This window comes from Gorilla gorilla, chromosome 8, assembly GCF_029281585.2.
Source record: "Gorilla gorilla gorilla isolate KB3781 chromosome 8, NHGRI_mGorGor1-v2.1_pri, whole genome shotgun sequence".
In the NCBI taxonomy this organism is placed as follows: Eukaryota; Metazoa; Chordata; class Mammalia; order Primates; family Hominidae; genus Gorilla; species Gorilla gorilla.
This window is the reverse complement of record NC_073232.2, coordinates 21,106,762-21,134,511: the sequence shown is the minus strand read 5'-3', so window position 1 is coordinate 21,134,511 and position 27,750 is coordinate 21,106,762. Positions and strand designations below refer to the sequence as shown.

Below are 27,750 nucleotides of genomic sequence, written 5' to 3'. Positions count from 1 at the left end.
GGAGGTGGTACGGAGAGGGAGCCTTGCTCTCATTCATCACCACATTCTTTTTGTTTGTTTGTTTCTGCTTTTTGAGATGGAGTTTCGCTTTTGTTGCCCAGGCTGGAGTGCAATGGCTCCATCTCAACTCACTGCAACCTCCGCCTCCCAGGTTCAAGTGATTCTCTTGCCTCAGCCTCCTGAGTAGCTGGGATTACAGGCACCCGCTGCCACGCCCAGCTAATTTTTGTACTTTTAGTAGAAACAGGGTTTCAGCATGTTGGCCAAGCTGGTCTCAAACTCCTGAGCTCAGATGATCCACCCACCTTGGCCCCTCAAAGTGCTGGGGTTACAGGCATGAGCCACCACGCCTGGCCTCATCACCACATTCTTTTGAGAAGAGATTTGCTGCTTGGTGTCAGTGATGCAGATGAGAAAAGTTGGGACAAAGAGAGGAAAAGATAAAAGAGGCCAGAATATGGGTATTACAGAGTTTCTTCAAGGATAAGCACAATACTTCTCAGATGACCCTCTTCTGGAGCTAGGTATACAACTGCGTCTTATAAGCTTTTCAAAAACCTGTGGCCGGGCGTGGTGGCCTCCCAACAATTTGGGAGGCCAAGATGGGAGGATCGCTTGAGCACAGGAGCTTGAGATCAACATGGGCAACATGGCAAAACCCCATCTCTAAAAAAAGCAGACAAAAATTAGCTGGGCATGGTGGCACATGCCTGTAGTCCCAACTACTTGGGAGGCTGAGGTGGGAGGATCACTTGAGCCCAGGAGGTTGAAACTACAGTGAGCTATAATCACACCACTGCACTCCAGCGTGCGTGACACAGTGAGATCCTGTCTCAAAAAAAAAAAAGAAAAGAAAAAAAATTGTCATGAAACAAAGTGAGGAAAGTTAAAAAATAAAGGCCTACCTTTGGTTAAAATCATTATTCTAACATCGTATTTGCATGGTAAATCAAAAGAACCATCATGATATGTTAACATTAAAAAAAGCAGAATACAAATTTTATCTCTGAGAAGGTTAAAAAGACATGACAATTAAATGCAATACATAATCCCAGCACTTTGGGAGGCCAAGGCAGGCAGATCACCTGAGGTCAGGAGTTCGAGACCAGCCTGGCCAACATGGTGAAACCCAGTCTCTACAAAAAATACAAAAATTAGCCGAGCATGGTGATGCAGGCCTCAAGAGGCTGAGGTGGGAGGATTGCTTGAACCTGGGAGGTGGAGGTTGCATTGAGCCGAGATTGTGCCACTGCATTCCAGCCTGGGCAACAGAGTGAGACTCTGCCTAAAAAAAAAAAAAAGAAAAAAAAATTGTTGATCTTGGTTTGAGAAATACATGGTAGTCATGTCTGTGTTCATTTCCCGATTTTGGTGTGTTATGATGGAGAAGGATGTCCCCCCGTTTGTGGAAATACACAGTAGGGGGCACCAGGATGGCAACTAGCTCTCAGATGGTTCAAGATGAAAAAAGGGAGCTAGGAGGATCACTTGGACACAGGAGGTCGAGGCTGCAGTGAGCAGTGATTGCGTCACTACACTCCAGCCTGCGTGACAGAGTGAGACCCTGTCTCAAAAGAAAAAATAAAGATGAGAAAAAGTTCCTTACTGTACACAACATTTTGGTAATTTTGTGTTTCTTTCAAATTTTAAAAAAATATATGTTTAAGTTACATCTTTATAGAATATTATTTTGGAATAAAAAGGAAGGATGGGCAGAGTGTGGTGGCTCACGCCTGTAATCTCAGCACTTTGGGAAGCTGAGATGGGCGGATCACTTGAGGTCAAAAGTTTGAGATCAGCCTGGCCAATGTGGCAAGACCCTGTCTCTGCTACAAATTCAAAAATTAGCAGGGCCTGGTGGCGCACACCTGCAGTTCCAGCTACTTGGGAGGCTGAGGTGGGAGAACCTCTTTAACCTAGGAATCTGAGGTTGCAGTGAGCCGAGGTTGCGCCACTGCACTCCGGCCTGGGCAACAGAGCAAGACTTGGTCTCAAAAAAAAGAAGGATGTACTGATACATGCTACATGCATGGATGGACCTTGAAAGCATGATGCCAAATCAAAGAAGCCAGTAAAAGGCCACATGTTATACCATTCTAGTCACATGAAACATCCAAAATAGGCAGATCAATAGAAACAAACAGTCGATGAGTGGTGTCCAGGGGCTGGAGGGAGGAAGGAGTGGGCAGTGACTGCTAACGGACATGGGCTTGCTTTCTAGGGTAATGAAAATGTTCTAAAATTAGATAGTGGTGATGATTACACAACTCTGTGAATAGACTACAAACTGCTCAAGTGTACACACTGAGAGGTTGAATTTTATGAGTTATAGCTCAATAAAGCTTTTACTTAAAAAAATAAAAACCCTCTAGGCTGGGCACAGCAGCTCACATCTATAATCCCAGCACTTTGGGAGGCCAAGGCAGGAGGATTGCTTGAGGCCAGGAATTCAAGATGACACTGGCCATCACAGTGAGACTCCTATCTCTACAAAATATTTAAAAGTAGCCAGGCCTGGTGGTACTTGCCTGTAGTCCCAGCTACTTGAGAGGCTGAGGCGGGACGATTGCTTGTGCCTAAGAGCTGGAGGCTACAGTGAGCTATAATTGCACCATGGGACTCCAGCCTGGGCAACAGAGGAGGACCTGTCACATACACACACACACACACACACACACACACACACACATAGATTGAGATGTACAACGAAGTTGGGGGAAAAACACACCCCAAGGACCTATTCACTTATCATGAAGGCTGCCTGACCTCTGTCCCTTCCTAGAAGCCATTATTGATAAGGGAATGCTGGTCAGTTACAAAATTCAATACTATTAGACAATGAAGGCAGATCACTACTCAGGAAAATACAGCTACTCTCACTACCAAGATCAAGCAGGAGTTTCTCCCAGGGTCTTCACATAGAGGACATGGTATTAAATAATAAATTACTCTTATTATTATTTGAGACAGAGTCTTGCTCTGTTGCCCAAGCTGGAGGGCAGTGGTATGATCTCCGCTCACTACCTCTGCCTCCTGGGTTCAAGCAATTCTCCTGCCTCAACCTCCTGAGTAGCTGGGATTACAGGCATGTGCCACCATGCCTGACTAATTTTTGTATTTTTAGTAGAGACAGGGTTTCGCCATGTTGGCCAGGCCAGTGTTGAACTCCTGGCCTCAAGTGATCTGCCTGCCTTGGCCTCCCAAAGTGCTGGGATTACAGGTGTGAGCCACCATGCCAGGTCTAAATAATAAATTAAATCTTCGGCCAGGCGTGGTGGTTCACACCTGTAATCCCAGCACTCTGGGAGGCCAAATAATCCCAGCTACTTGGGAGGCTGAGGCAGGAGAACTGCTCCAACCCAGGAGGCAGAGGTTGCAGTGAGCCTAGATCACGCCACTGCACTCCAGCCTGGGTGACAGAGTGAGGCTCCGTCTCAAATAAATAAATGAACGAATGAATGAATGAATGAATGAAACTAAATTAAATCTTCAACAGTATCCACAAAACAGACACAAGGCATTTAATTAGGACTTTTTCAATAGCAAAATTCAAAACTGATAATAAATATCAAAGCACAATTCAATGAAAGCCTCATCTGAGGTAGGGGAATGCTAAACATTTCAGTATCTAGTTCAGCAATCTGACTTGATCCAAGGGTAGATTTTGGACTAACTTAAAGAAAAGATGAGCTCCATATCCCTTCAGTTATCTTCCTAAAATGTAGCTTTTCCCAAGTGAACTTTCTTTTTCTTTTTTTTTTTTTTTTGAGACAGAGTCTCGCTCTGTCGCCAGGCTGGAGTGCAGTGGTGCGATCTCGGCTCACTGCAACCTCCGCCTCCTGGGTTCAAGCGATTCTTCTGCCTCAACCTCCTGAGTAGCTGGGACTACAGATGCGTGCCACCACACCCAGCTAATTTTTGTATTTTTAGTAGAGATGGGATTTCACCATTTTGGCCAGGATGGTCTTGATCTCTTGACCTTGTGATCTGCCCGCCTCAGCCTCCCAAAGTGCTGGGATTACAGGCGTGAACCACCACACCCGGCCGCCAAGTGAATTTTTTATAAGGTGTCAGTAACTCAAGATGATGTTCTCAAACTAATGGCTAGAGTAGGAAAGAAGATGACATGCCACTCAACTTACCTTAAGGAATAAGTTATTTTCATAAACATCATGTGCTAGACACTTGAATAATTGTTTGAGATAAATAAATGAAAAGACTCCACTACTACCCTTAAGGCACTACAGAGGGCACAGAGGCTGCCACACAGAAATACATGGTTATATCTGGCCGGGTGCAGTGGCTCACATCTATACTTCCAGTGCTTTGGGAGGCCAAGGCAGGTGGACTGCTTGAGGCCAGGAGTTCAAGACCAGCCTGGGCAACATGGTGAAATTCCATCTACTAAAAATAAAAAAATTAGCCAGGAATGGCACCTCATTCCCATGGTCCCAGCTACTCGGGAGGCTGAAGCATGAGGATCCCCTGAGCCTGGGAGGTGGAGGTTGCAGTGAGCCAAGATGGCACCACTGCACTCCAGCCTGGGCAACAGAGCAAGATTAAGTCTCCGAAAAAAAAGAAAGAAATACATGGTTATGTGTACATTCGTCAAGCCATTCATACCTTAGGGAACAGGTAACCTTGAGGATGCGCGATTTTGCTTTCCTTAAGTAGGCAAGGAATACTGACTTATCCGTATCTTTGACTAACTTTAATGAATTACAGCAATATGCAGATGATAATGTCAACTTTGAGTTAACAAAACACACATTGATTTGACATTTACATGATTACAGATATGTCGCCAGAAGAAGAAAGCTCCAGCCTACTCTCTAGGGGTTACTTGCATTCCAAATTGACAGACCCACCTCATCCACCCATTTAGCACCCCTTTACTTCCAAAAGTACTGAACCCAAAGTTGCCAGCACTCCTTCCTACTTGTTCTAAGAATCCTGGAAGTGTAATCGTTGGCACCTGGATTTTACAACAGCTATAGAAACATCTCACCTCTAGAAACCCCTTCTGATTTGGGTCCATATGGTTCAGGGGGATGTAGGTGTCATCCGTCTCCTGGCAAACCACCATTGCATGCCTCTGACTGAAAGTTCCACGACCAACATCTTGGCCACTTAGACGAACATTAAAACCTTAAGCAAGCAAGAAAAAAAAAGTCAGATTCCAATAAACAACCTAATAATAAGGTGTGGTGACTGTAAATTCTTATATACTGGCTTAATCCTGAGAATTTTCCTTAGGATAACAGATAGTTATTAATATATGCTGTCCGATATTCAAAAGTCTATAGTTAAGATGAGATTGCATAAGAATGGAGAGGTATCATGTGCCCTGCAATTTTTAGAGAAAACTATCTTTCCAGTACATCCAGCACTAGCCCTTTGTTTCCCAGGCATAACTGTCCTATGTCTATACTCTGATGAAGGTTGTCAGCATGACTTATACTACAAATAAGTAATATTGTCAGGAAAGAAAAATTAACATGCTTTAGAACCTCTCTGGTCAATGAACACAATGTGAGGTAGTTATAACTCAAATAAACTGCAAAGGTAACAGGTAGCAAACGTGATTAAAGTACTCTCTACTAGCTAGACAGAAAATTCTTACCTTGGCTGGGCACGGTGGCTCACGCCTGTAATCCTAGCACCTTGGGAGGCCGAGGCAGGTGGATCACGAGGTCAAGAGTTCGAGACCAGCCTGACCAACATAGTGAAACCCCGTCTCTACTAAAAATACAAAAATTAGCTGGGCATGGTGGTGCGCCCTACTTGGGAGGCTGGGGCAGGAGAATCGCTTGAACCTGGGAGGCGGAGGTTGCAGTGAGCTGAGATCGCACCACTGCATTCCAGCCTGGGCGACAGGGCGAGACTCAAAAAAAAAAAAAAAAAAAAAAAAAACAGAAAAAAAAGAAAATTCTTACCTTGAGCAAGTAAAGAACCCAAGGCAAGAGCTTCCGCGGTGGCCCAGTCTAGCTTGGTTCCGTCCATCACCTTCTCCATTCTGGACTGTAAAATTCAGAGGAAGAAAAAAAAGGAACGTCTAAGAGTCCATTTCCTTTTTCACAATGAGTACAAAAAATTTAATGCAGGCCGGGCATGGTGGCTCATGCCTGTAATCCCAGCACTTTGGGAGGCCCAGGCGGGTGGATCACTTGAGGTAAGGAGTTCAAGACCAGCCTGGACAACATGGTGAAACTCCATCTCTACTAAAAATACAAAAATTAGCTAGGCCTGGTGGCGTGTCTCTATGATCCCAGCTACTCAGGAAGCTGAGGCAGGGAGTCACTGGAACCTGAGAGGCGGAGGTTGCAGTGAGCTGAGATGGCTCCACTACACTACAGCCTGGGCGACAGAGCAAGACTTGATCTCAAAAAAAAAAAAAAAAAAAAAGCAACGAAATTAAGCATCAAAAACAATGCTGAAAAAAACAGAGTACAAAAGGATATATTAGAGAAGGAGAGCAATTATATACAGTTTTTATTTTATTTATTTTCTTTTTCTGAGGCAGTCTCACTCTGTCACCCAGGCTAGAGTGCAGTGGCGTGATCTTGGCTGATTGCAACCTCAGCCTCCCTGGTTCAAGTGATTCTCCTGCCTCAGCCTCCTAAGTAGCTGGGACTATGGGTGCACACCACCACGCCCAGCTAATTTTTGTACTTTTTAGTGGAGAAGGGGTTTCGCCATCTTGGTCAGACTGGTCTTGAACCCCTGAACTCAAATCATCTGCCCGGCTTGGCCTCCCAAAATGCTCGGATTACAGGAGTGAGCCACCACACCCAGCCTATATACAATTTTAAAACAGGCAAAACAAACACGTGCTTAGGTTAGTGGTTACCTCTGCGGAGGTGGGAGGAGATGGATCAAGGAGGGGTGTGTGGGGAACTGTATTTATAACATCCTATTTCCTAAGCTGAGTGATGAGTACATATTAATAGTTTGTTGTAATAGTCTCTGTACCTATAATAAAAACTTAAAGTTAGTGGGTTGGTTTTTTTTTTTAATTTCCTTTTTTTGGAGAAACAGGGTCTTATTCTGTCACCCAGGCTGGAGTACAGTGGTGCAATCTCAGCTCACTGCAGGCTCAACCTTCTGGGCTCAAGCAATCCTCCCACCTCAGCCTCCTGAGGAGCTGAGACTACAGGCATGCGCCACCATGCCAGGCAAATTTTTTAATCTTTACTAGCGATAAGGTCTCACTATGTTGCCCAGGCTGGTCTTGAACTTCTAGGCTCAAGCAATCCTTCCACCTTGGCCTTCCAAAGCACTGGTATTACAGATAGGAGCCACCGTGCCTGGCCAAGTTAGTGTTTGAAAATAATTCATGTTGGGCACGGTGGCTCACACCTGTAAACCCAGCACTTTGGGAGGCCAAAGTGGATGGATCAATTGAGGTCAGGAGTTCAAGACCAACCTGGCCAACATGGTGAAAACCCATCTCTACTAAAAATACAAAAATTAGCTGGGCGTGGTGGCACATGCCTGTAATCCCAGCTACTCAGGAGGCTGAGGCAGGAGAATCGTTTGAACCTGGGAGGCGGAGGTTGCAGTGAGCCGAGATCACGCCACTGCACACCAGCCTGGGTGACAGAGTGAGATTCCATCCAAAAATAACATAAAATAAAATAATTTAGAGGGCAAAGTTCCTTCATCCAAGCTTAAGAAAGAAAAAGACATTTAACTCTTTGCTCTCCTTGTTTTAGCACTTAAAGTCCCACATTCCAGAAAACCCTAAGTCCCAGGCCCACCAGGGTGGTTTGTCATCCTATAGTGATCCTAAGACAATACGTAAAACATGAGCATGTTTAGGGGGCTACCTTGGGGTATGTGTGTTGACTTTTGTTTCTTTTATTTAAGCCACCTGAAACAAAGTGTTTTCTACTCACTGGTTGGAAAAATAAAAACGGACATTCTTGTATCTCTGTATTTTTTATAGTGTGCATGTATTCCAGGTACATGTAATGTATGAACATGCATAAATAAATAAATACATGGAGGAAAAAGAAAAGAAGAGAAAATCTGAGGTAACTGACTATCAGTACCAAAACAACACTAGGATCAGTTTCTAGAACCTAATGACACACAATAAATATTTGTCAAATGAATCAGACAACTGAAAACACCAGACCAACGTCAGCTCCTTTGCTGAGCAGGAAGGAGAAGCAATAACCAGCCATCTGGAGGCTGCCCACCTGAACATGTGTCTTCAGCAGGTGACTGTGCATCTGCAGCTCTCTTGGCACCTCCACAGACTTCATGCCAACAAACCGCAGGAGGTCGAGGGGCACACCTGTACTCCAGGTGGTGATCTGTGCTTCTGGCTGAGCCAGGCCCTGCCAGTGGGCCTGCAGGTTCAGGGCAGGGGGCCTGTAGTGGGCCATGTTATTTAAGTGATCATTCAACTTGGCATAGTAGGAGGATTTTATTTCAGACACCTCCTCCTGCGTCATGAGTCCGCCAGCAATGAGGTGCTCTGCATATGTGTCTGGAATGCTCTTTCGAGCTCTGCCCAAGAAAGAGAAGAAACAAAAATCAGTCTGACCTGTAACAATCTAATAGAGACAAGGAGAGTCACTGTCAAGGGCGGTGGAGTGTCAGCACTCTAAAAAGGCATTCGACAGGTGCAGTGGCTCACACCTGCAATCTCAGCATTTTGGGATGCCAAAGTGGGTGGATCACCTGAGGTCAGGAGTTCGGGACCAGCCTGGCCAACGTGGTGAAACCCCGTCTCTACTAAAAATACAAAAAATTAGCTTGGCATGGTAGCACGCACCTGTAATCCCAGCTACTCAGGAGGCTGAGGCAGGAGAATTGCTTGAACCTAAGAGGTAGAGGTTGCAGTGAGCCGAGATGGCACCACTGCACTCCAGCCTGGGCAACAAAAGTGAAACTTCGCCTCAAAAAACAAATAAATAAAATTAAAAATAAATAAAAATAAAATAAAAAGGCATTCAGGAAAAATGTTTTGGAACTAGACAGAAGTGATGGTTGCAACACTTTGTGAAGGTAAATAAATGCCACTGAGCTGTTCGCATTAAGACAGCCAATTTTATATTATGTCACGTTCATCTCAATAAGTTTATAAAACAGAAACAAAATAAATAAACAATGTTAAATATAATAAATTAATTTAATAAATGAAGGCACTCATAGTAACAACCTCTTTTCCAGGCAAGTGAGAGAAAACAAATTTATCTTTATAAGTTTTTGTCTGCATCCAAATAGAAATAATTAACTGAGTTTTTCTATGATTTGGTAAATTCTGACAATTATTTCCAAGACTGACCCACACTGTCTATCCAATCAGCACCCCCCTTTATCTAAAAAGGTACAGAACCCAAAGTTGCTCCAGTCTGAAAGTTGCAATCTTTCAGGTTGCATCTATCATCCTTTAACTACAGTCATCAACACCTGGGTGTTACAATAAATGTCACTCTACATTCATGTCATACTTTCAACTATAAAGTCTATTCACATATATTATCATATTTAATCCGATAAAAGAGAGAAGAAAGCAGGATGGATTTTAAAGGTAACGCCCTGGGGCCAGGTGAGGAGGCTCATGCCTGCAATCCCAGAACTTTGGGAGGCCGAGACGGGCAGATGGCGAGACCAGCTTGGGTAACGCTGTGAGACCCCATCTAGTCAGGCGCAGTGGCAAGCACCTGTAGTCCCAGGTACTCAGGAGGTGGAGGCGGGAGGATCGCTTGAGCCCAGGAAGTCGAGGCTACAGTGAGCCGTGATCATACCACTGCACTACAGCCTGGGCGACAGAGCAAGACCGTGTCTCAAAAAAATAAATACAATAAAATAGGGCCCTGAGGTTCACTGAGTCATTCAGCTGCTAAATTCAGAGCTAAAGAGAACACAATTAGTTATTCTGAGAGCAGTCCTCTTTCTGGTACCAAGGATCAGAAACGCTCATAAAACGTGTATTCCTCTGCTTTAATTTATATCTATAAGGAAATAAACTTGGAGGAGGGGAATCTATTTTATTTTCCAGTATCTAGAAAAGGAAGTTCCAAAGTAACAAATTCCCCCTCCGTCACATTAACCATCTGAATCAGCACCATGGGACAGAAATGAAATGCAAGCCATGAGTAATTTAAAATTTTCTGGCAGTCACGTTAGAAAAGATAAAAAGAAACAGGTGAAATCAATTTCTTTTCTTTTTGTTTTTTCTTTGAGACCGAGTCTCGCTCTGTCGCCCATGCTGGAATGCAGTGGCACAATCTCAGCTCACTGCAACCTCCGCCTCCCCAGTTCAAGCGATTCTGCTGCCTCAGCCTCCCGAGTAGCTGGGACTACAGGCACGCGCCACAACGCCAGCTAATTTTTCTTTTTCTTTTCTTTTCTTTTTTTTTTTTTTTTTTGAGACGGAGTCTCGCTATGCCACCCAGGTTGGAGTGCAGTGGTGCGATCTCGGCTCACCGCAAGCTCCGCCTCCCGGGTTCACGCCATTCTCCTGCCTCAGCCTCCCGAGTAGCTGGGACTACAGGCGCCCGCCACCACGCTCGGCTAATTTTTTGTATTTTTAGTAGAGACGCGGTTTCACCGTGTTAGTCAGGATGGTCTCGATCTCCTGACCTCGTGATCCGCCCACCTCGGCCTCCCAAAGTGCTGGGATTACAGACGTGAGCCACCGCGCCTGGCCAAATTTTTCTATTTTTAGTAGAGATGGGGTTTCACCATGTTGGCCAGGCTGGTCTCAAACTCCTGACCTCAAGTGATCCACCCACCTTGGCCTCCCAAAGTGCTGGGATTACAGGCATAAGCCACCATGCCCGGCATTTCAATAACATATTTTATTTAAGTCAATATACTCATTATATTGTCATTTCCATATCTAATAAATTTTAAAAATATTATTTTGGGTTTATATTTTACATGCTAAGTCTTTGAAATATGGTGTGTGTATTATCCTTACAGCACATTAATCAGGACTAGCCACTTTTCAAGTACTCAATAGCCACTGATGGCTAGTGGCTTCCATCTTGGACAGCATGGTTCTGAACATTCATTAGAATCTTCTGAGTTACCTCTCATCAAGGTGCCAGGCAGGTCGGCAGCTATGGTTTGTAGAAATGAATCACTGAGGTTCTATTTCTGGTCCTGCCGACACTGCAGTAAATAGATTTGGGCGAGGTTTGCTTAATTCCCCCTGCTTCAATTTTCCCATCTGCTGAGTTGCTAAATTGCCCTTTTTCTATTCAATGAGGAACCATGTCAAGTGTGAAGAGTATGGGAGGCCAGGCACGGTGGCTCATGCCTGTAATCCTAGCACTTTGGGAGGCTAAGGCGGGTGGATCACTTGAGACCAGGAGTTCGAGACCAGCCTAGCCAACATGGCGAAACCCCTGTCTGTACTAAAAATACAAAGATTAGCCAGGCGTGGTGATGCATACCTGTAATCCCAGCTACTCAGGAAGCGGAGGCACAAGAATTGCAATTGCTTGAACCCAGGAGGCAGAGGCTGCAGTGAGCCAAGACTGTGCCACCTGCACTCCAGCCCAGAACTGTGTCAGCTTTAGCTCTTAAAGTTTCATGTCCTGCCTGGGCATGGTGGCTCATGCCTGTAATCCCAGCACTTTGGGAGGGCGAGGCAGGCAGATCACCTGAGGTCAGGAGTTTGACATCAGCCTGGCCAACATGGCAAAACTCCGTCTCTACTAAAAAGTATGAAAACTAGCCAGGCACGGTGGCACACGCCTGTAATCCCAGCTACTTGGGAGGTTGAGGCAAGAGGATCACTTGAGGCAGGAGGATCATTTGAACCCGGGAGGTGGAGATTGCAGTGAGCCAAGATCGTGCTACTGCATTCCAGACTGGGTGACAAAGCAAGACTCCATCTCAAAAAAATAATAATAGTAATTTTAATTTTTAGGGGGCATATCACACAAGGGTTTATAATTGTACCTGATGATTTTGTACATGATGGGGTTGGTGAAGAATGGCTCATCCAGCTCATTGTGGCCCCACTGCCTGTAGCACAACAGATCAATAATCACATCCTTGCGGAAATGGCGTTGGTATTCAAAAGCCAGTCGTGTGGCACGGACCACTTCCTCTGGGCTGTCTCCATTGACATGGATGATGGCACAGCCCACAAGCTTCCCTGAAGGACAGAAGACCAAGCCGAAACAGGACAGTTAACCCAGAATGACACTGGCCCTCTCTAAGCCCTACTTCCTGTATCAAAAGACAGCCCAATCCTCACAGGTAGATATCGGTTTGGTTAACAACCCCAGCTTTGGAGACCAGCTGGCAAGTTCCAACTCTGGGACTTATTGTGTGACCTTGGTAAAGCTACAAATCTCAACCTACTTATCTATAAATCGGGACTGGGGCTCCTACCTCTTAGTGATGTTGCAAAGGTTCGATGAGTGAATGCACAAACAGTTGTAATGCCTAACAGTGCCTGGTACATAGTAGTTAATATTTATTTTGTTACTGTTATTATCATTACTCTCTTTCTCCCTGAGATAAAAGGGTCATTAAAGGATGTACCTTAGAAAAAGATAAATTTGCTCCAAAGAAGCTCAAGAATGGATCTTCAGTATCTTCATCAGACTAATCATAAAGGATTCACATAGACAAGCCCAAGAGGCATCCAGTCCAGGCTGTTTGTATAAAAGGAGAATAGTTGCTACCATCAAACAGCCTTGTAATCTGTGAAACTGGGAATGGGTAATAACAGCCCTGTCTTTATCTTAAGATGACCAATTTCAGCCTGGCACAGTGGTTCACGCCTGTAATCTCAGCAGTTTGGAAGGCTGAAGAGGGATCACACAAGACCAGAGGTTCAAGACCAGCCTGGGCAACACAGTGACTCAATCTCTACAAAAATTATTTTAAAAATTAGCTGTGGCCAGGTGCAGTGGTTCACGCCTATAATCCCAGCACTTTGGGAGGCTGAGGCAGGTGAATTACCTGAGGTCAGGAGTTTGAGACCAGCCTGACCAACATGGTGAAACCCCGTCTCTACTAAAAACACAAAATTTAGCTGGGTGTGGTGGTGGACACCTGTAGTCCCAGCTACTCGGGAGGCTGAGGCAGGAGAATTGCTTGAACCCGGGAGGCGGAAGTTCTGGTGAACCGAGATGGCGCCATTGCACTCCAGCCTGGGCAACAAGAGCGAAACTCCATCTCAAAAAAAAAAAAAAAATTAGCTGTGCATGGTGGCATGTGTCTGTAAATCGCAGCTACTAAGGAGGCTGAGGAGGGAGGATCTCTTGAGCCAGGGATGTCAAGGCTGCAGTGAGCCATGATTGTACCACTGCACTCCAGTCTGAGTAACAGAGCAAGACTCTCAAAACAACAACAACAACAAAAAAAACCTACCAATTTCCACAGGTAAAAAAGAAGCTGACTTTGATTCTTCACATCTTATTTCTTTTTTTTTTCCTTTGAGAAGGAGTTTCGCTCTTGCTGCCCACGCTGGAGTGCAATGGCCTGATCTTGGCTCACTGCAACCTCCGCCTCCTGGGTTCAAGTGATTCTCCTGTCTCAGCCTCCCGAGTAGCTGGGATTACAGGCATGCACCACCATGCCCGGCTAATTTTGTGTTTTTATTAGAGACGGGGTTTCTCCATGTTGGTCAGGCTGGTCTCGAACTCCCAAGCTCAGATGATCCACCTGCCTCGGCCTCCCAAAGTGCTGGGATTACAGACGTGAGCCACTGTGCCCAGCCTTCACATCTTATTTCTAACTATACTATTTCACCAAGTTTAGTGGTTGAACACATCCCTTTTCACTAAGCCCCTGGGCACTCCAAGTTTGAATATCCTAGAGATAACAACTCTGGTGTTGTACTCATTGTGTTGATCTCTGACTTGTACCAGATCACCCATCCAGTTATAAGAAATTTGAGATGGCACACTGTGGCTCCATCCTTGTCTTATTTCTTTGGATTTAAAAATCACACTGATAGGCTGGGCATGGTGGCTCACGCCTATAATCCCAGCACTTTGGGAGGCCTAAGCAGGCAGATCACCAGAGGTCAGGAGTTTGAGACCAGCCTGCCAACATGGTGAAACCCCGTCTCTACTAAAAATACAAAAATTAGACAGGTGTGGCGGTGTACACCTGTAGTCCCAACTACTTGGGAGGCTGAGGCATGAGAATCACTTGAACCCGAAAGGCGGAGGTTGCAGTAAGCCGAGATCATCTACTCCAGCATGGAGTACATGCTGGAAAGGGCAACAGAGTGAGACTCCATCTAAAAAAAAAAAAAAAAAAAAAATTAGCCAGACATGGTGGTGCACGCATGTGGTCCCAGCTAATCAGGAGGCTGAGGCAAGAGAATCACTTGAACTCGGGAGGCAGAAGTTGCAGTGAGCCGAGATCGTGCTGCTGCACTACAGCCTGGGTGACAGAGCAAGACTCCATCTCAAAAAATTAATTAATTAATTAATTAATTAATTAATTAAATGAAAGGAGGGATAACCAGTGAGGCTCATTGTTCTATGTGCACCAGAGGTTTCCCTAGGAATTCCATGTCGGCTTCAGCAATATCAGTTCCTCCCTGTGTTACGTACCAATATCACTGCAGTATAAAGAAGACCTTCCTCTTTCAGCTGGAGTGGTGTAACCCAGCTGGTTATTAACAATCAAATGTACACTCCCACCAATTCTGAAATGCGGGAGATTGGACAGCGTGAATGTTTCAGGAACAATCCCTTGACCACAGAAAGAAGCATCACCATGGACCTAAATCATGAGGCAAGGGGAGGGGGTGGGGAGAAAAGAAACATAAGGGATTAAGAAATTTAGGCTTTCAGGTTGGAATAACTTTTTTTTTTTTTTTTTTTTTTTTGAGACAGAGTCTTGCTCTTTCGCCCAGGCTGGAGTGAAATGGCACGATCTCAGCTCACTGCATCCTCTGCCTCCCGGGTTCAAGCGATTCTCCTGCCTCAGCTTCCCTGGTAGCTGGGATTATAGGCATGCACCACCACACCCGGCTAATTTTTTGTATTTTTAGTAGAGGCGGGGTTTCACCATGTTGGTCAGGCTGGTCTCAAACTTCTGACCTCAGGTGATCCACCCTCCTTGGCCTCCCAAAGTGCTGGGATTACAGGCATGAGCCACAGCGACCAGCCTCATTTATCATCATTTTAAAGAAAATGGCCTTTTCACCTTTTATTTCAGAAGTCAATCTTCTTTTGGTTTTTTTTGAGACGGAGTCTCGCTCTGTTGCCCAGGCGGGAGTGCGGTGGCGCAATCTCGGCTCACTGCAAGCTCCGCCTCCCGGGTTCACGCCATTCTCCTGCCTCAGCCTCCCGAGTAGCTGGGACTACAGGCGCCCGCCACCACAATCTTAAGATCAGCTCAATGTACTGGGTAAAAATGAAGGATTAAAATAGAGTATTATAAATTATGTGAAAGGTAAACAGAATGTCTGGCTAATGATTTCAAGATTTCTATTTAGAAACACCCTATCAGGCCAGGTGCAGTGGTTCACACCTGTAATATCTACACTTTGGGAGGCCAAGGCAGGAGGGTTGCTTGAAGCTAGGAATTTGAAACCAGCTTGGCCAACCCAGCAAGATCACGTCTCCACAAAATAAAATAAAATAAATCAGCCAGGTATGATGGCACGCACCTGTAGGCCCAGCTACTTGGGAGGCTGAGACAGGAAGATTGCTTGAGCCCAGGCATTTGAGGCTGCAGTGAGCTATGATTGCGCCATTGCACTCCTGCCTGGACAAAAGATTGAGAACCCATCTTGAAAGAAAGAGAGAGAAAGAAGAAGGAAGGAAGGAACGAGGGAAGGAAGGAAGGAAAAAAGAAGGAAGGAAGGAAGGAAAAAAGGAAGGAATGAAGGAAAAAAGGAAGGAAGGAAGGAAGAGAGGGAGGGCCGGCCATATCATAATGAACTCCAATTCTGCCTACTCCCAATTTATTCACTACAAGTTTCTGGCCTGTGAAAAATTAAAATGCATAGGATAACGTGGCTATTCATAAACATAGTAGAATATTTGATTGCCTTATATATTTATCTATTTCTGTGGAATTTGAAGACTGATTCTGAAATCCAGGGTTCATGATCTCCTGTAGTTAAAGGTTCATATTTAAATGAATGCTCACAGAAGAAACATGACCACAGCCCAAACCTCTAAAAGATACTTGTTGTGTTACCAAAAACTGGGAGACAGGGTAAAAAAAGAACGAACCACACTGATAATTTGTGTTATGTGCCTTAATGCCAAAGGCTTTCATTTTCAAATAAACAAGCAAAAAAAAAAAAAAAAATAGGCTAGGTATAGTGGCTCATGCCTGTAATCTCAGCACTTTGGGAGGCTGAGGTGGGAGGATCACTAGAGGTCAGGAGTTTGAGACCAGGCTGGCCAACATGGTGAAACCCTGTCTCTACTAAAAATACAAAAATTAGCTGGGCGTGGTGGCACGTGCCTGTAGTCCCAGCTACTCGGGAGGCTGAGGCAAGAGAATCACTTGAACTCAGGAGGCAGAGGTTGCAGTGAGCTGAGATTTCGCCACTGCACTCCAGCCTGAGTGACAGAGCGAGACTCAGTCTCAAAAAAAAAAGCCATAAAAAAGAAAAGATAATAAAGTAAACAAGAAATGAAGTAAAATCACACTTAAAGTCTTTTTTTTTTCACGCTTGTCTTGTTATATGTATGGGTACCACAAAGTTTCCAAGAAGGCCATACTTCCAGAGAAATAATGACATCTGTGCTCTCAGAAGGAGCAGGTTTGCCAGCCCAAACCCCAAGTTAATTCATAAGCCATGCAAGGAAAACAGAAGTGGAAGGCCCAGGCTAAAGCCAGTTGCCTGAAGACTAAACCTCATGAATCTCCTGTTAGTTTTTAAAACAATCCCAGAATCTTTTTCCAAAAGGTCGTCTCAGTTTCATCATGAATGTCTGCCATGTGCTTTCAGCCCTCCCAACCCACACATTCTTCCCAGTTTTCCCTACCTCTGGCCTCAATTTCAGAAGCTCCAAGTACCTGTAAGCAAATGACCCTGTCCCCCGGCTGGGCTGAGTTGTCTGGAGAGTAATCGCCGTCTTGGCGAGACTGCTGCCTGCCGCGAGTTTTGCCCACGGCCACGGGGTTGACGGCCTCCAGGTGCGAGGGATTGGGCAACATTGTCACGTGGAGGGGATGGTGCGCCCCAAAGTCCAGGTCCACAGAGGAGGTCAGGTGAGACAGGACGTCTCCAGTGGCTGAGAAATTCTCCGGAAATTCACTTAAGCCTCGCATTTTACGGAACATCAGCTATTGTGGATACATTCAAAAGGAAAAAAATGGCATTCATCACAATGGAGTCTAGGGAAGAAGTGCTGAGTTGAAATCATACAACAAAAAAGAAAATTTAAAGCCAGGAGTGGTGGCTTATGCCTGTAATTCCAGCACTTTGGGAGGCTGAGACGGGAAGATCACTTGAGGTCAGGAGTTCGGGACCAGCCTGGCCAACATGTGAAACCCCGTCTCTATTAAAAATACAAAAAATTAGTCGGGTGTGATGGCAGGTACCTGTAATTCCAGCTAGTAGAGAGGCTGAGGCATAAGAATCACTTGAACCTGGGAGGCGGAGGTTGCAGTGAGCCGAGATCACGCCACTGCACTCCAGCCCGGGTGACAGAGCGAGATTAGGTCTCAATAAATAAATAAGTAAGAATACATGGAAAACCAATCCAAATACCAACTCTGTCAATTAACTAAACTGTCTAAGCTACCTCCTGGACCAACTGCTCGTATGTTTAGTTGCCTTTCCTCTTTTTTTTTTTTGAGACAGGATCTGGCTCTGTCTTCCAGGCTGGAGGGCAGTGGCACAGTCTCAGCTCACTGCAGCCACCATCTCCTGGACTCAAGAGATCCTCCTATCCCAGCCTCCCGAGTAGCTGGAACCATAGGTGCACCACCTAATTTTTATGTTTGTAGAGACCGTGCCACCTAATTTTTATTTTTGTAGGGACAGAGTTTTGTGAGGTTACCCAAGCTGGTCTTGAACTCCTGGGCTCAAGCACTCCTCTTGCCTTAGCCTCCCAAAGTGCTGGGATTGCAGGTATGAGCCACCTTGCCCAGCCTTAGCTGACTTCCTAAAATGAATGATCACCATGAGTTTTACTTTTTAAAAATTTATTTATATTCAGGCAGCATCTTGCTTTGTTGCCCAGCCTGGAGTGCAGTGGTGAGATCATAGCTCACTGCAGCCTCAAACTCCTGGGCTCAAGTGATCCTCTGGCCTCAGTCTCCTGAGTAGCCGGAACACAGGTGCGTACCACCATGCTTGGCTAACTTATTTTATTTTTGGTAGAGACAAAGTCTCACTTTGTTCCACAGGGTGTTCTCAAACTCCTAGATTCAAGCCATCCTCCTGCCTCATCCTCCCAACAGGCTGGGATTGCAGGTGTGAGCCACAGTGCCCGGCCATCACCATCACCATCACCATCATTTATCACCAGAATGAAACCAGCAGTTTTATTCTGTACAATCAATCATATAGTGCTACTGAGAAACACAGCGAGTAACCTTACCTCTGGAGGGAACTGCAGAAGGCCTGTCAATAAATTCAGCCTCCCTCTATGGGGCATCCCAATAATGACATCAGTGATCCCGCTGTAGGCCGACATTTTCAGCAGCTCGTGGAAAAAGCCCATCATGCTTTCAGCCCCTTCGCCTCCATATCGCTTCACTGTCGAGAACTTGGTGGCCAGAAAGTGGTCAAACTCCTGCAGAACACCATGTCAGACGTGAGCTGCCAGGAGACAGCCAGCTTCTCCAGTGGAAGGCAGATAAGTCTGTGTGTGTTGTGAGATGGCCCCACACTCCCCAAGTGGCCACAGCAATGCCACTTTACTACATATCCCGGAGAGAGACATTACACGGACACAGCGGGATGGTTTTCCTAGGATCCCGGACAGTAGGAGGAGCCCAGGAGAATAACCTGAGCGGCAGAATAACTCACCCCAAGGAAACCCCCTTAGACTGTGTGTTCTTCTGGACTGGAATCCAGGCCTTAGATTTCTGCTGCCTCTTCCCAGTACCCCAGTTTTCACACGGGGCTCTATGGTATGAATCAAGGCTGCAAACTATCCAACTACCCAAACTATTAGGAAGGGGCTTCTTGCCATCTTGACATTCCAGAGTCCCGGTCACAGCCCCAGCAGAGGTTCAGTTCCATTCATTTGTACGGAGCCTGTCTTCCACATGTCATCTTTTGATCATCTCAGATTAAGTTCTGAACTTAAGTGTCTTTAGTTCTTAAGAAGTAAGACCAGGCCAGGCATGGTGGTTCACGTCTGTAATCCCAGCACTTCGGGAGGCCAAGGCAGGTGGATCACTTGAGGCCAGGAGTTTGAGACTTGGCCAACATGGTGAAACCCCGTCTCTACTGAAAATCTAAAAATTAGCCGGGTGTGGTGGTGTGCACCTGTAATCCCAGCTACTCAGGAGGCTGAGGCAGGAGAATTGCTTGAGTCCAGGAGGCGGAGGTTGCAGTGAGCCGAGATCGTGCCACTGCACTCCAGCCTGGGTGACAGAGCAAGACTGTCTCAAGAACTGCAACTATACATAGCCCTGAATGGTGACAGTATGTCCTGTTACCAAAAGACTTTTTTTTCTCACATATTAAAAGAAATTTTAGGCCAGTCATGGTGGCTGACGCCTTAATCCCAGCACTTTGGGAGGCCGAGGTGGGCAGATCACGAGGTCAGGAGATCGAGACCATCCTGGCTAACACATTTTAGGCTGGGCACGGTGGCTCATGCCTGTAATCCCAGCACTTTGGAAGGCTGATGGGGGTGAATCACGAGGTCAGGAGATCGAGACCATCCTGACTAACACAGCGAAACCCCGTTCTACTAAAAATACAAAAAATTAGCCGGGCATCATGGCATGCGCCTGTAGTCCCAGCTACTTGGGAGGCTGAGGCAGAATGACTTGAACCTGGGAGGCAGAGGTTACAGTGAGCTGAGATCATACCACTGCACTGCAGCCTGGGCGACAGGGAGAATCCATCTCAAAAAAAAAGAAAAGAAAAGACAAATAAATTTTAAATAAATTAAAAAAAAAATTTTTTTAAAAGACCAGGTATGGTGGCTCATGCCTGTAATCCTAGCACTTTGGGAGGCCGAGTCGGGTGGATCATGAAGTCAGGAGATCGAGATCATCTTGGCCAACATGATGAAACCCCGTCTCTACTAAAAATACAAAAATTAGCTGGGTGTGGTGGCACGTGCCTGTAATCCCAGCTACTTGGGCAACAGGGCGAGACTCCGTCTCAAAAAAATAAAATAAAATAAATAAATAAAACCTTAAGAACTATGTTTTTTGTTTTTTGTTTTTTTTTTTGGACAGAGTCTTGCTCTGTTGCCCAGACTGGAGTACAGTGGTGCAATCTTAGCTCACTGCAGTGGCGCGATCTCGGCTCGATGCAACCTCCGCCTCCTGGGTTCAAGCGATTCTCCTGCCTCAGCTTCCCAAGTAGTTGGGACTACAGGTATGCTCCACCACATCAGGCTAATTTTTTGTATTTTGTTTTTTTAGTAGACACGGGGTTTCACCATGTTGGCCTGGCTGGTATCGAACTCCTGACCTCAAGCAATATGCCCACCTAAGCCTCCCAAAGAGCTGGGATGACAGGCGCGAGCCACTGTGCCCAGTCAGAAGTAAGGTCTTAAATAAGTCTTAAGTAAGGTCTTTTATAGAGTGAGTAGACACATACACAAGAAGTATTTTGACTCTGAGGAGAGCCAATAGGTCAATATTTTGGCAACCAACAATTTGCTACTTAGAATAAAGTGATATGCTCAGAACAAGGATCTCTGAGGAAAAATAAAATAATAAAATGGTGTGTGTTATATGATCTGTTGTGTTGAAGTAATGAGGGATTTAAGTTCAGAGTTAATGGCTCAATTCCCTCTCTTCAGTAGTTATATATCTTCTTTTTTTGAGACAGAGTCTTGCTCTGTCACCCAGGCTGGAGTGCAGTGGAGCGATCTCAGCTCACTGCAGCCTCCACCTCCCAGGTTCCAAGGATTCTCATGCCTCAGCCTCCTGATTAGCTGGGATTACAGGTGTGCACCATCACCCCTGGCTAATTTTTGTATTTTTAGTAGAGACGGGGTTTCTCTATGTCAGCCAGGCTATATATCTTTATAGGCAGTGAGGCTGACCTATGCCCTTGCTATTAAATGCTCCTTTTTTTTTTGAGAAGGTGTTTCGCTCTTGTTACCCAGGCTGGAGTGCAATGGCGTGATCTCGGCTCACTGCAACCTCTGCCTCCTGGGTTCAAGCAATTCTCCTGCCTCAGCCTCACAAGTAGCTAGGATTACAGGCATGCACCAGCATGCCTGGCTAATTTTCGTATTTTTAGTAGAGATGGGGTTTCTCCATGTTGGTCAGGCTGGTCTTGAACTCCTGACCTCAGGTGATCTGCCCGCCTCGGCCTCCCAAAGTGCTGGGATTACAGGCATGAGCCACTGTGCCCGGCCTAGATGCTCCTTTTTACCTGAGATTCCAGCATTAGTTTTGACAGATGTTTTCGCTCTTCTGTGGTAAACGTCTCCTTTTGCAGTTCCTCAAACCGCCTGGCAAACCAGTCTTTCTCCTCCTGGCTCTGAAGTTGGGAGGTTTCAATAGAAATCTGCCCACAGTAGATTTGATTGAGATAGACTAACACTTCCTCAAGTGAGGCCTCTTCCTTCCCCATGTTCAATAATCCTGTGAAATACAATCAAAGGGGTCATCTTAAAAAATAATCATGTGGCAAGTTAATTCTGGAACATACCCAAATAATTACTTCAACGCAGAGTGCTTTGTTCTTAATAATTTGGGTCATTATTGGCTGGGTGCCGTGGCTCACGCCTGTAATCCCAACACTTTGGGAGGCAAGGCGGGTGGATCTCCTGAGGTCAGGAGTTCGAGCCCAGCCTGACCAATATGGTAAAACCCCGTCTCTACTAAAATTACAAAAATTAGCCGGGCATGGTAGCGTGCGCCTGTAGTCCCAGCTACTTGAGAGGCTGAGGCAGGACAATTGCTTGAACCTGGGAGGCAGAGGTTGCAGTGAGCCGAGATCACACCACTGCACTCCAGCCTGGGTGACAGAGCAAGGCTCTGTCCCAAAATAAATAAATAAATAACTTGGGTCATTATTAATGCTTATCTCGATATTTTTCTAAAGAAAAAACTAAAAATACGGTCAAAGGTCATGAAGTAGTAAAACTAGAAGGGGGAAAGCCCCCACTTCCTTCACAAGGACAGAGCCTGCTGCTGCTTTATGCCAAGTTTTGTTTCTACAGTAATTTCTTTTGTATGTGTGTGTGTGATGGAGTTTTTGCTCTTGTTGCCCAGGCTGGAGTGCAGTGGCACGATCTTGGCTCACTGCAACCTCTGCCTCCCAGATTCAAGTGATTCTCCTGCCTCAGCCTCCCATGTAGCTGGGACTACACGTGCACACCACCATGTCTGGCTAATTTTTGTATTTTTAGTATAGATGGGGTTTCACCATCTTGGCCAGGCTGGTCTCGAACTCCTGTCCTCAGGTGATCCTCTTGCCTCGGCCTCTCAAAGTGCTGAGATTACAGGCATAAGCCACCACACCCCACCCCAACGTTTACTTTATATTGCTTAGCAAGCTTGTCTAACCCACAGCCCACAGGCTGCATGTGGCCCAGGACAGCTTTGAATGTGGCCCAGGACAGCTTTGAATGTGGCCCAACACAAATGAACAAACTTTCTTAAAACATTGTGAGATTTTCTTTGTGATTTTTTTTTTCAGCTCATTAGCTATGATTAGTGTTAGTGTATTTTATGTATGGCCCAAGACAATTCTAATTCCAATGTGGCCCAGGGAAGCCAAAAGATTGGACACCTCTGGCCTATGGTTTCTTTTTTTTTTTGAGACGGAGTCTCGCTCTGTCGCCTAGGCTGGAGTGCAGTGGCACGATCTTGGCTCACTGCAAGCTCCGCTTCCCGGCTTCACGCCTTGCTATTAGATGCTCCTTTTTTTTGCCTCAGCCTCCCGAGTAGCTGGGACTACAGGTGCCTGCTACCACACTCAGCTAATTTTTTTGTATTTTTTTTAGTAGAGACGGGGTTTCACTGTGTTAGCCAGGATGGTCTCGATCTCCTGACCCCGTGATCTGCCCGCCTCGGCCTCCCAAAGTGCTGGGATTACCAGCATGAGCCACCGCACCTGGCCAGCTTATGGTTTCTTACAACAAAGTTCATCGTATTTCTTTTTTGTATAAAAAGATTTAAAGTATTGGTCTTTTGAGGAAGTTAGATGCATCACCACTATATTCCAACTGAGCCATTAATCATGTCGCTTAATGTCTTCCACATTAACGTGTTTGCTTTTATGAGGTGCTGAGAAATCAATTCTTTCTGCAGAGGCTCAAGAAAAGGGCCTTTGGAGGCCCATCTCAAAAAAAAAAAAGAAAAAAGAGAGAAAACTACCACCTTGCAAAGCCCAGGTAACCCCCCGAACCCTAAGAGACACTAAAATGATCGTTGAGGGTTTAAATGCCATTACGTCTTGGGGTAGTTTATTACACAGCATTAGATGACTGAAACATGACTCACTGATACACACAATCAGAATTTGATATTTGCAAGATTAACTTCAAAAAGTAACATGAGGTAGGACCCTGAAATCATGACTGATGATGCAGGCCCAACTTTTTCTAAGTTCCCAGGCTGGGAAAGAAAACAGAATGAGGGGGTATCAGCTTTGGAATGGAAGTAGCCCTGGATTTCACCCCACCTCTGCCACTGAGCAGCTATGAGTCATATAAGTTCTCTTTGTTTCTCCATCTACAAAATAAAGAGGACAATAACTACTTTTGGGAGTGATTTTGAGAATAAATTGACATATGCTAAGCATATGGCACTTTAGAGTTCAAGGTTTTTTGTTTGTTTGTTTTTTCAGACAGGGTCTCACTCTGTTGCCCAGGCTGGAGTGCAGTGGCAAGATCAAGGCTTACTGCAGCCTTGACCTCCCAGGCTCAAGCAATCCTCCCATCTCTACCTCCGGAGTGCCTCGAACTATAGGCGTGCACCACCATGCCCAGCTATTATTTTTTTTTTTTTTTCTGTAGAGACAGTCTCACTATGTTGCCCAGGTTGGTCTCAAACTCCTGGGCGCAAATGACCCTCCCACCTCGGGCTCCCAAAGTCCTGGGATTATGGGTGTCAGCCATTGTGACCAGCCAATTAAATGTTTTTGAACCTTGAGAAAACAGGCCTCCTCAGAACTTCTAGAATCCCAAGAATGCTCCTCCCTGACCGTACTTCAACGTGCCCCTCGGGTCTCCTCACACCTGTGGGAGCCTCAGCTGCAGTGGGGATGCCTCTTCTTCAAGAACAGAGGCAGGAGCCTGGCCTGGTGTGCAGCTCCGAGCTCCCACCTGCTGTGCAGCTCCGAGCTCCCACCTGCTGTGCAGAAGCCATACCTGCCGTGTGGAAGGGTCCCTGCAGTGTCTGCACCAGGGCTTGGATTTCAGGCACATTCTCCAGCAGGGCTTGTCCGGTGAAGAGGGGGTTGATTTTGGCAGCTTTATGACCATGCTCACGATATACTGTCACCAACCTGGCAAGGCCATGATCAACTAAATCAGGGGAAAATTTAAAAATGCAAACAGTTTAGGAGATGACTACAAATCACAAAAATCAGATTTTCAAAGAAGCTCTTACAGCCCTAGACACCTTACGTTGTATTTATTTATTTATTTTAGAGACAGGGTCTTGCTCTATTGCCCAGGCTGGAGTTTAGTAGAACCATCACTTTTTTTTTTTTTTTTTTTTTTGAGATGGAGTCTTGCTCTGTCGCCCAGGCTAGAGTGCAGTGGCACAATCTCGGCTCACTGCAAGCTCTGCCTCCCAGGTTCACGCCATTCTCCTGCCTCAGCCTCCCAAGTAGCCTGGATAATTTTTTTGTATTTTTAGTAGAGACGGGGTTTCACCATGTTAGGCAGGATGGCCTCGATCTCCTGACCTCATGATCTGCCTGCCTCGGCCTCCCATACTGCTGGGATTACAGGCGTGAGCCACCGCGCCCAGCCAAGAACCATCACAGCTCACTGCAACCTGGGCTCAAGTGACCCTCCTGCCTCAGTCTCCCGAGTAGCTGAGACTACAGGCGTGCACCACCACATCTGGCTAATTTCTTTTTTTTGGTTGAGATGGAGTTTAACCATGTTGCCCAGGTTGGTCTTGAACCCCCGAGCTCAAGTGATTCACTCACCTTGGCCTCTCAAAGAAGGCCAAGAAACACATTTTTACAATTTGTGTTTTTATTTTCAGAACCCAGAGACAATTGTTAGCATATTTTCAAATTTCTTCTTTTTTTTCTTTTCTTTTTCTTTTTTTTTTTTTTGAGACATTGTCCTGCTCTGTCGCCCAGGCTGGAGTGCAGTGGTGCAATCTTGGCTCACTGCAACCTGCGCCTCCCGGGTTCAAGTCATTCTCCTGCCTCAACCTCCCGAGTAGCTGGGACTACAGGTTCCCGCCACCACGCCCAGCTAATGTTTTGTATTTTTAGTAGAGATGGGGTTTCACTGTGTTAGCCAGGATGGTCTTGATCTCCTGACCTCGTGATCTGCCTGCCATGCCTCCTGAAGTGCTGGGATTACAGGCGTGAACCAATGTACCCAGCCCACATATTTTAAAACTTATAACGTCCATTTTATGAACAAGTGTTGCCGTGGAATGATTTCAGAGCCACCCATGCGCTTCGGTTTGTATTCTATGCACTGCCAAAGCACATCTTTTTTTTTTTTTCTTTTTTTGAGACGGAGTCTTGCTCTGTTGCCGAGGCTGGAGTGCAGTGGCGTGATCCTGGCTCACTGCAAGCTCCGCCTCCCGAGTTCACGCCATTCTCCTTCTTCAGCCTCCTGAGTAGCTGGGACTACAGGCGACTACAGGCGCCCACAGGCACCCGCCACCACGCCCAGCTAATTTTTTCTATTTTTAGTAGAGACAGGGTTTCACCATGTTAGTCAGGATGGTCTCGATCTCCTGATGCCGTGATCCACCCACCTCGGCCTCCCAAAGTGCTGGGATTACAGGCGTGAGCCACCTCACCCAGCCAAAGCACCCAAAGCACACCTCTTTACTTGTAGCAGGTTTAGTGAGGAAAGAACAGAGAGGTATTGAACACACACAGGATGTCTTTGCACTCATACAGCAGTTAGGTGGAGCCATAATAGCTCAAATAAATGAAACAAACCATCCCAGGAAATGAACTGATTTCAGCCTGGGGGTTAGTCCTATAAATTGCTAAGGGTTCTATTTTGAACCTTATTCAAGTTCTCCATCACTGTCATATGAAGCAGGAAACCTTTATATTTGTGGCTAAAATCCAAACTGACTATGTCTAAAGCACGTCCCTGTGGGCCACTCTCACCTTTTTTTTTTTTCTTGAGATGGAGTCTCACTCTATCGCCAGGCTGGAGTGCAGTGGCACAATCTCGGCTCACTGCAATCTCTGCCTCCTGGGTTCAAGTTATTCCCCTGCCTCAGCCTCCCGAGTAGCTGGGACTACAGGTGCATGCCACCATACCTGGCTAATTTTTTGTATTTTAGTAGAGATGGGGTTTCACTATGTTGGCCAGGATGGTCTTGATCTTCTGACCTTGTGATCCACCTGCCTCGGCCTCCCAAAGTGCTGGGATTACAGGCATGAGCCACCGCAACCGGCTCCTACTCTCTCCTTTTAAGAACATATTCTTCCCTGGGCTCTACAGCATTGCAGGAACATTGCAGGAACCTGGTTTTCTTTCTAACTCCAGAGCTACTCAACCTCAGTCACTTTTGAGGGACTTCTCTTTGTCCTTCTCTAAATATTGGTAGCCAGGCATGGTGGTGCACACCTATAATCCCAACTACTCAAGAGGCTGAGGGAGGAGCTTGAACCCAGGAGTTCGAGGCTGCAGTGAGCTGGAATCTCACCACTGCACTCTAGCCTGGGTGAGAGAGCAAGATCCCATATCTAAAAAATAAAATACATAAAATATTGGTACTCCACAGCTCTGCCCAAGGCCGCCTTCTCAGTCTACTTTCTCTCTGAGCGATCTCCCCCCAACTCATGATTAGTGGTATAAGAACAATAGCAAACATACAGGGCAATCTCCATTCCCATTGCAAACCAGCGGCCATATTGAAAACGCCCCTTAGAGGCCGAGGCCAGTGGGTCACTTGAGGTCAGGAGTTCAAGACCAGTCTGGCCAACATGGTGAAATCCCATCTCTACTAAAAATACAAAAATTAGCCGGGTGTGGTCGCACGTGCCTGTGGAGGCTGAGGCAGGAGAATCGCTGGAACCTGGGAAGTAGACGTTGCAGTGAGCCGAGATGGTGCCACTGCACTCCGGCCTGTGTGACACAGCAAGACTTTGTCTCAAAAAAAGAAAAAAGAAAACATCCCCTTAGAGAAGAACCCATGTCAATGCCTAGAGATCGCTGCTTCTATGTCTTTTTCTTTTTTTTGAGACGGAGTCTCGCTCTGTCACCCAGGCTGGAGTGCAGTGACACAATCTCAGCTCACTGCAGCCTCCGCCTTTTGGGTGCAAGCGATTGTCCTGCCTCAGTCTCCAAGTAGCTGGGGTTGCAGGTGCGTGCCGCCATGCCTGGCTAATTTTTGTGGGGTTTTTTTTGGTTTTGCTTTTTTTTTCTGAGATGGAGTCTTGCTCTGTTGCCCAGGCTGGAGTGCAGCGGCACGATCATGGCTCATTGCAACCTCTGTTTCCCAGGTTCAGGCAATTCTCCCATC

General features: G+C 46.0%; 1 protein-coding gene across 2 annotated transcripts in view; it reads right to left on the bottom strand.

Moving 5' to 3' along the window:
• The window catches only part of DHTKD1 (dehydrogenase E1 and transketolase domain containing 1), a 56,879-nt gene that overhangs the window by 19,689 nt on the left and 9,440 nt on the right, over positions 1-27,750 (bottom strand). For both annotated transcript variants that reach the window (XR_010135154.1, XM_004049058.5), the window contains exons 2-10: positions 24,435-24,590; positions 21,488-21,699; positions 18,513-18,707; positions 16,981-17,250; positions 14,550-14,721; positions 11,929-12,127; positions 8,205-8,517; positions 5,937-6,021; positions 5,009-5,148 (exon numbers count right to left, since the gene is read on the bottom strand). Coding sequence is in view for 1 of the 2 variants with exons in the window: in XM_004049058.5 (XP_004049106.4) it covers positions 5,009-5,148; positions 5,937-6,021; positions 8,205-8,517; positions 11,929-12,127; positions 14,550-14,721; positions 16,981-17,250; positions 18,513-18,707; positions 21,488-21,699; positions 24,435-24,590 (1,742 nt within the window). In the remaining variant the exon portion in view is untranslated. The remainder of the gene's footprint in view (positions 1-5,008; positions 5,149-5,936; positions 6,022-8,204; positions 8,518-11,928; positions 12,128-14,549; positions 14,722-16,980; positions 17,251-18,512; positions 18,708-21,487; positions 21,700-24,434; positions 24,591-27,750) is intronic.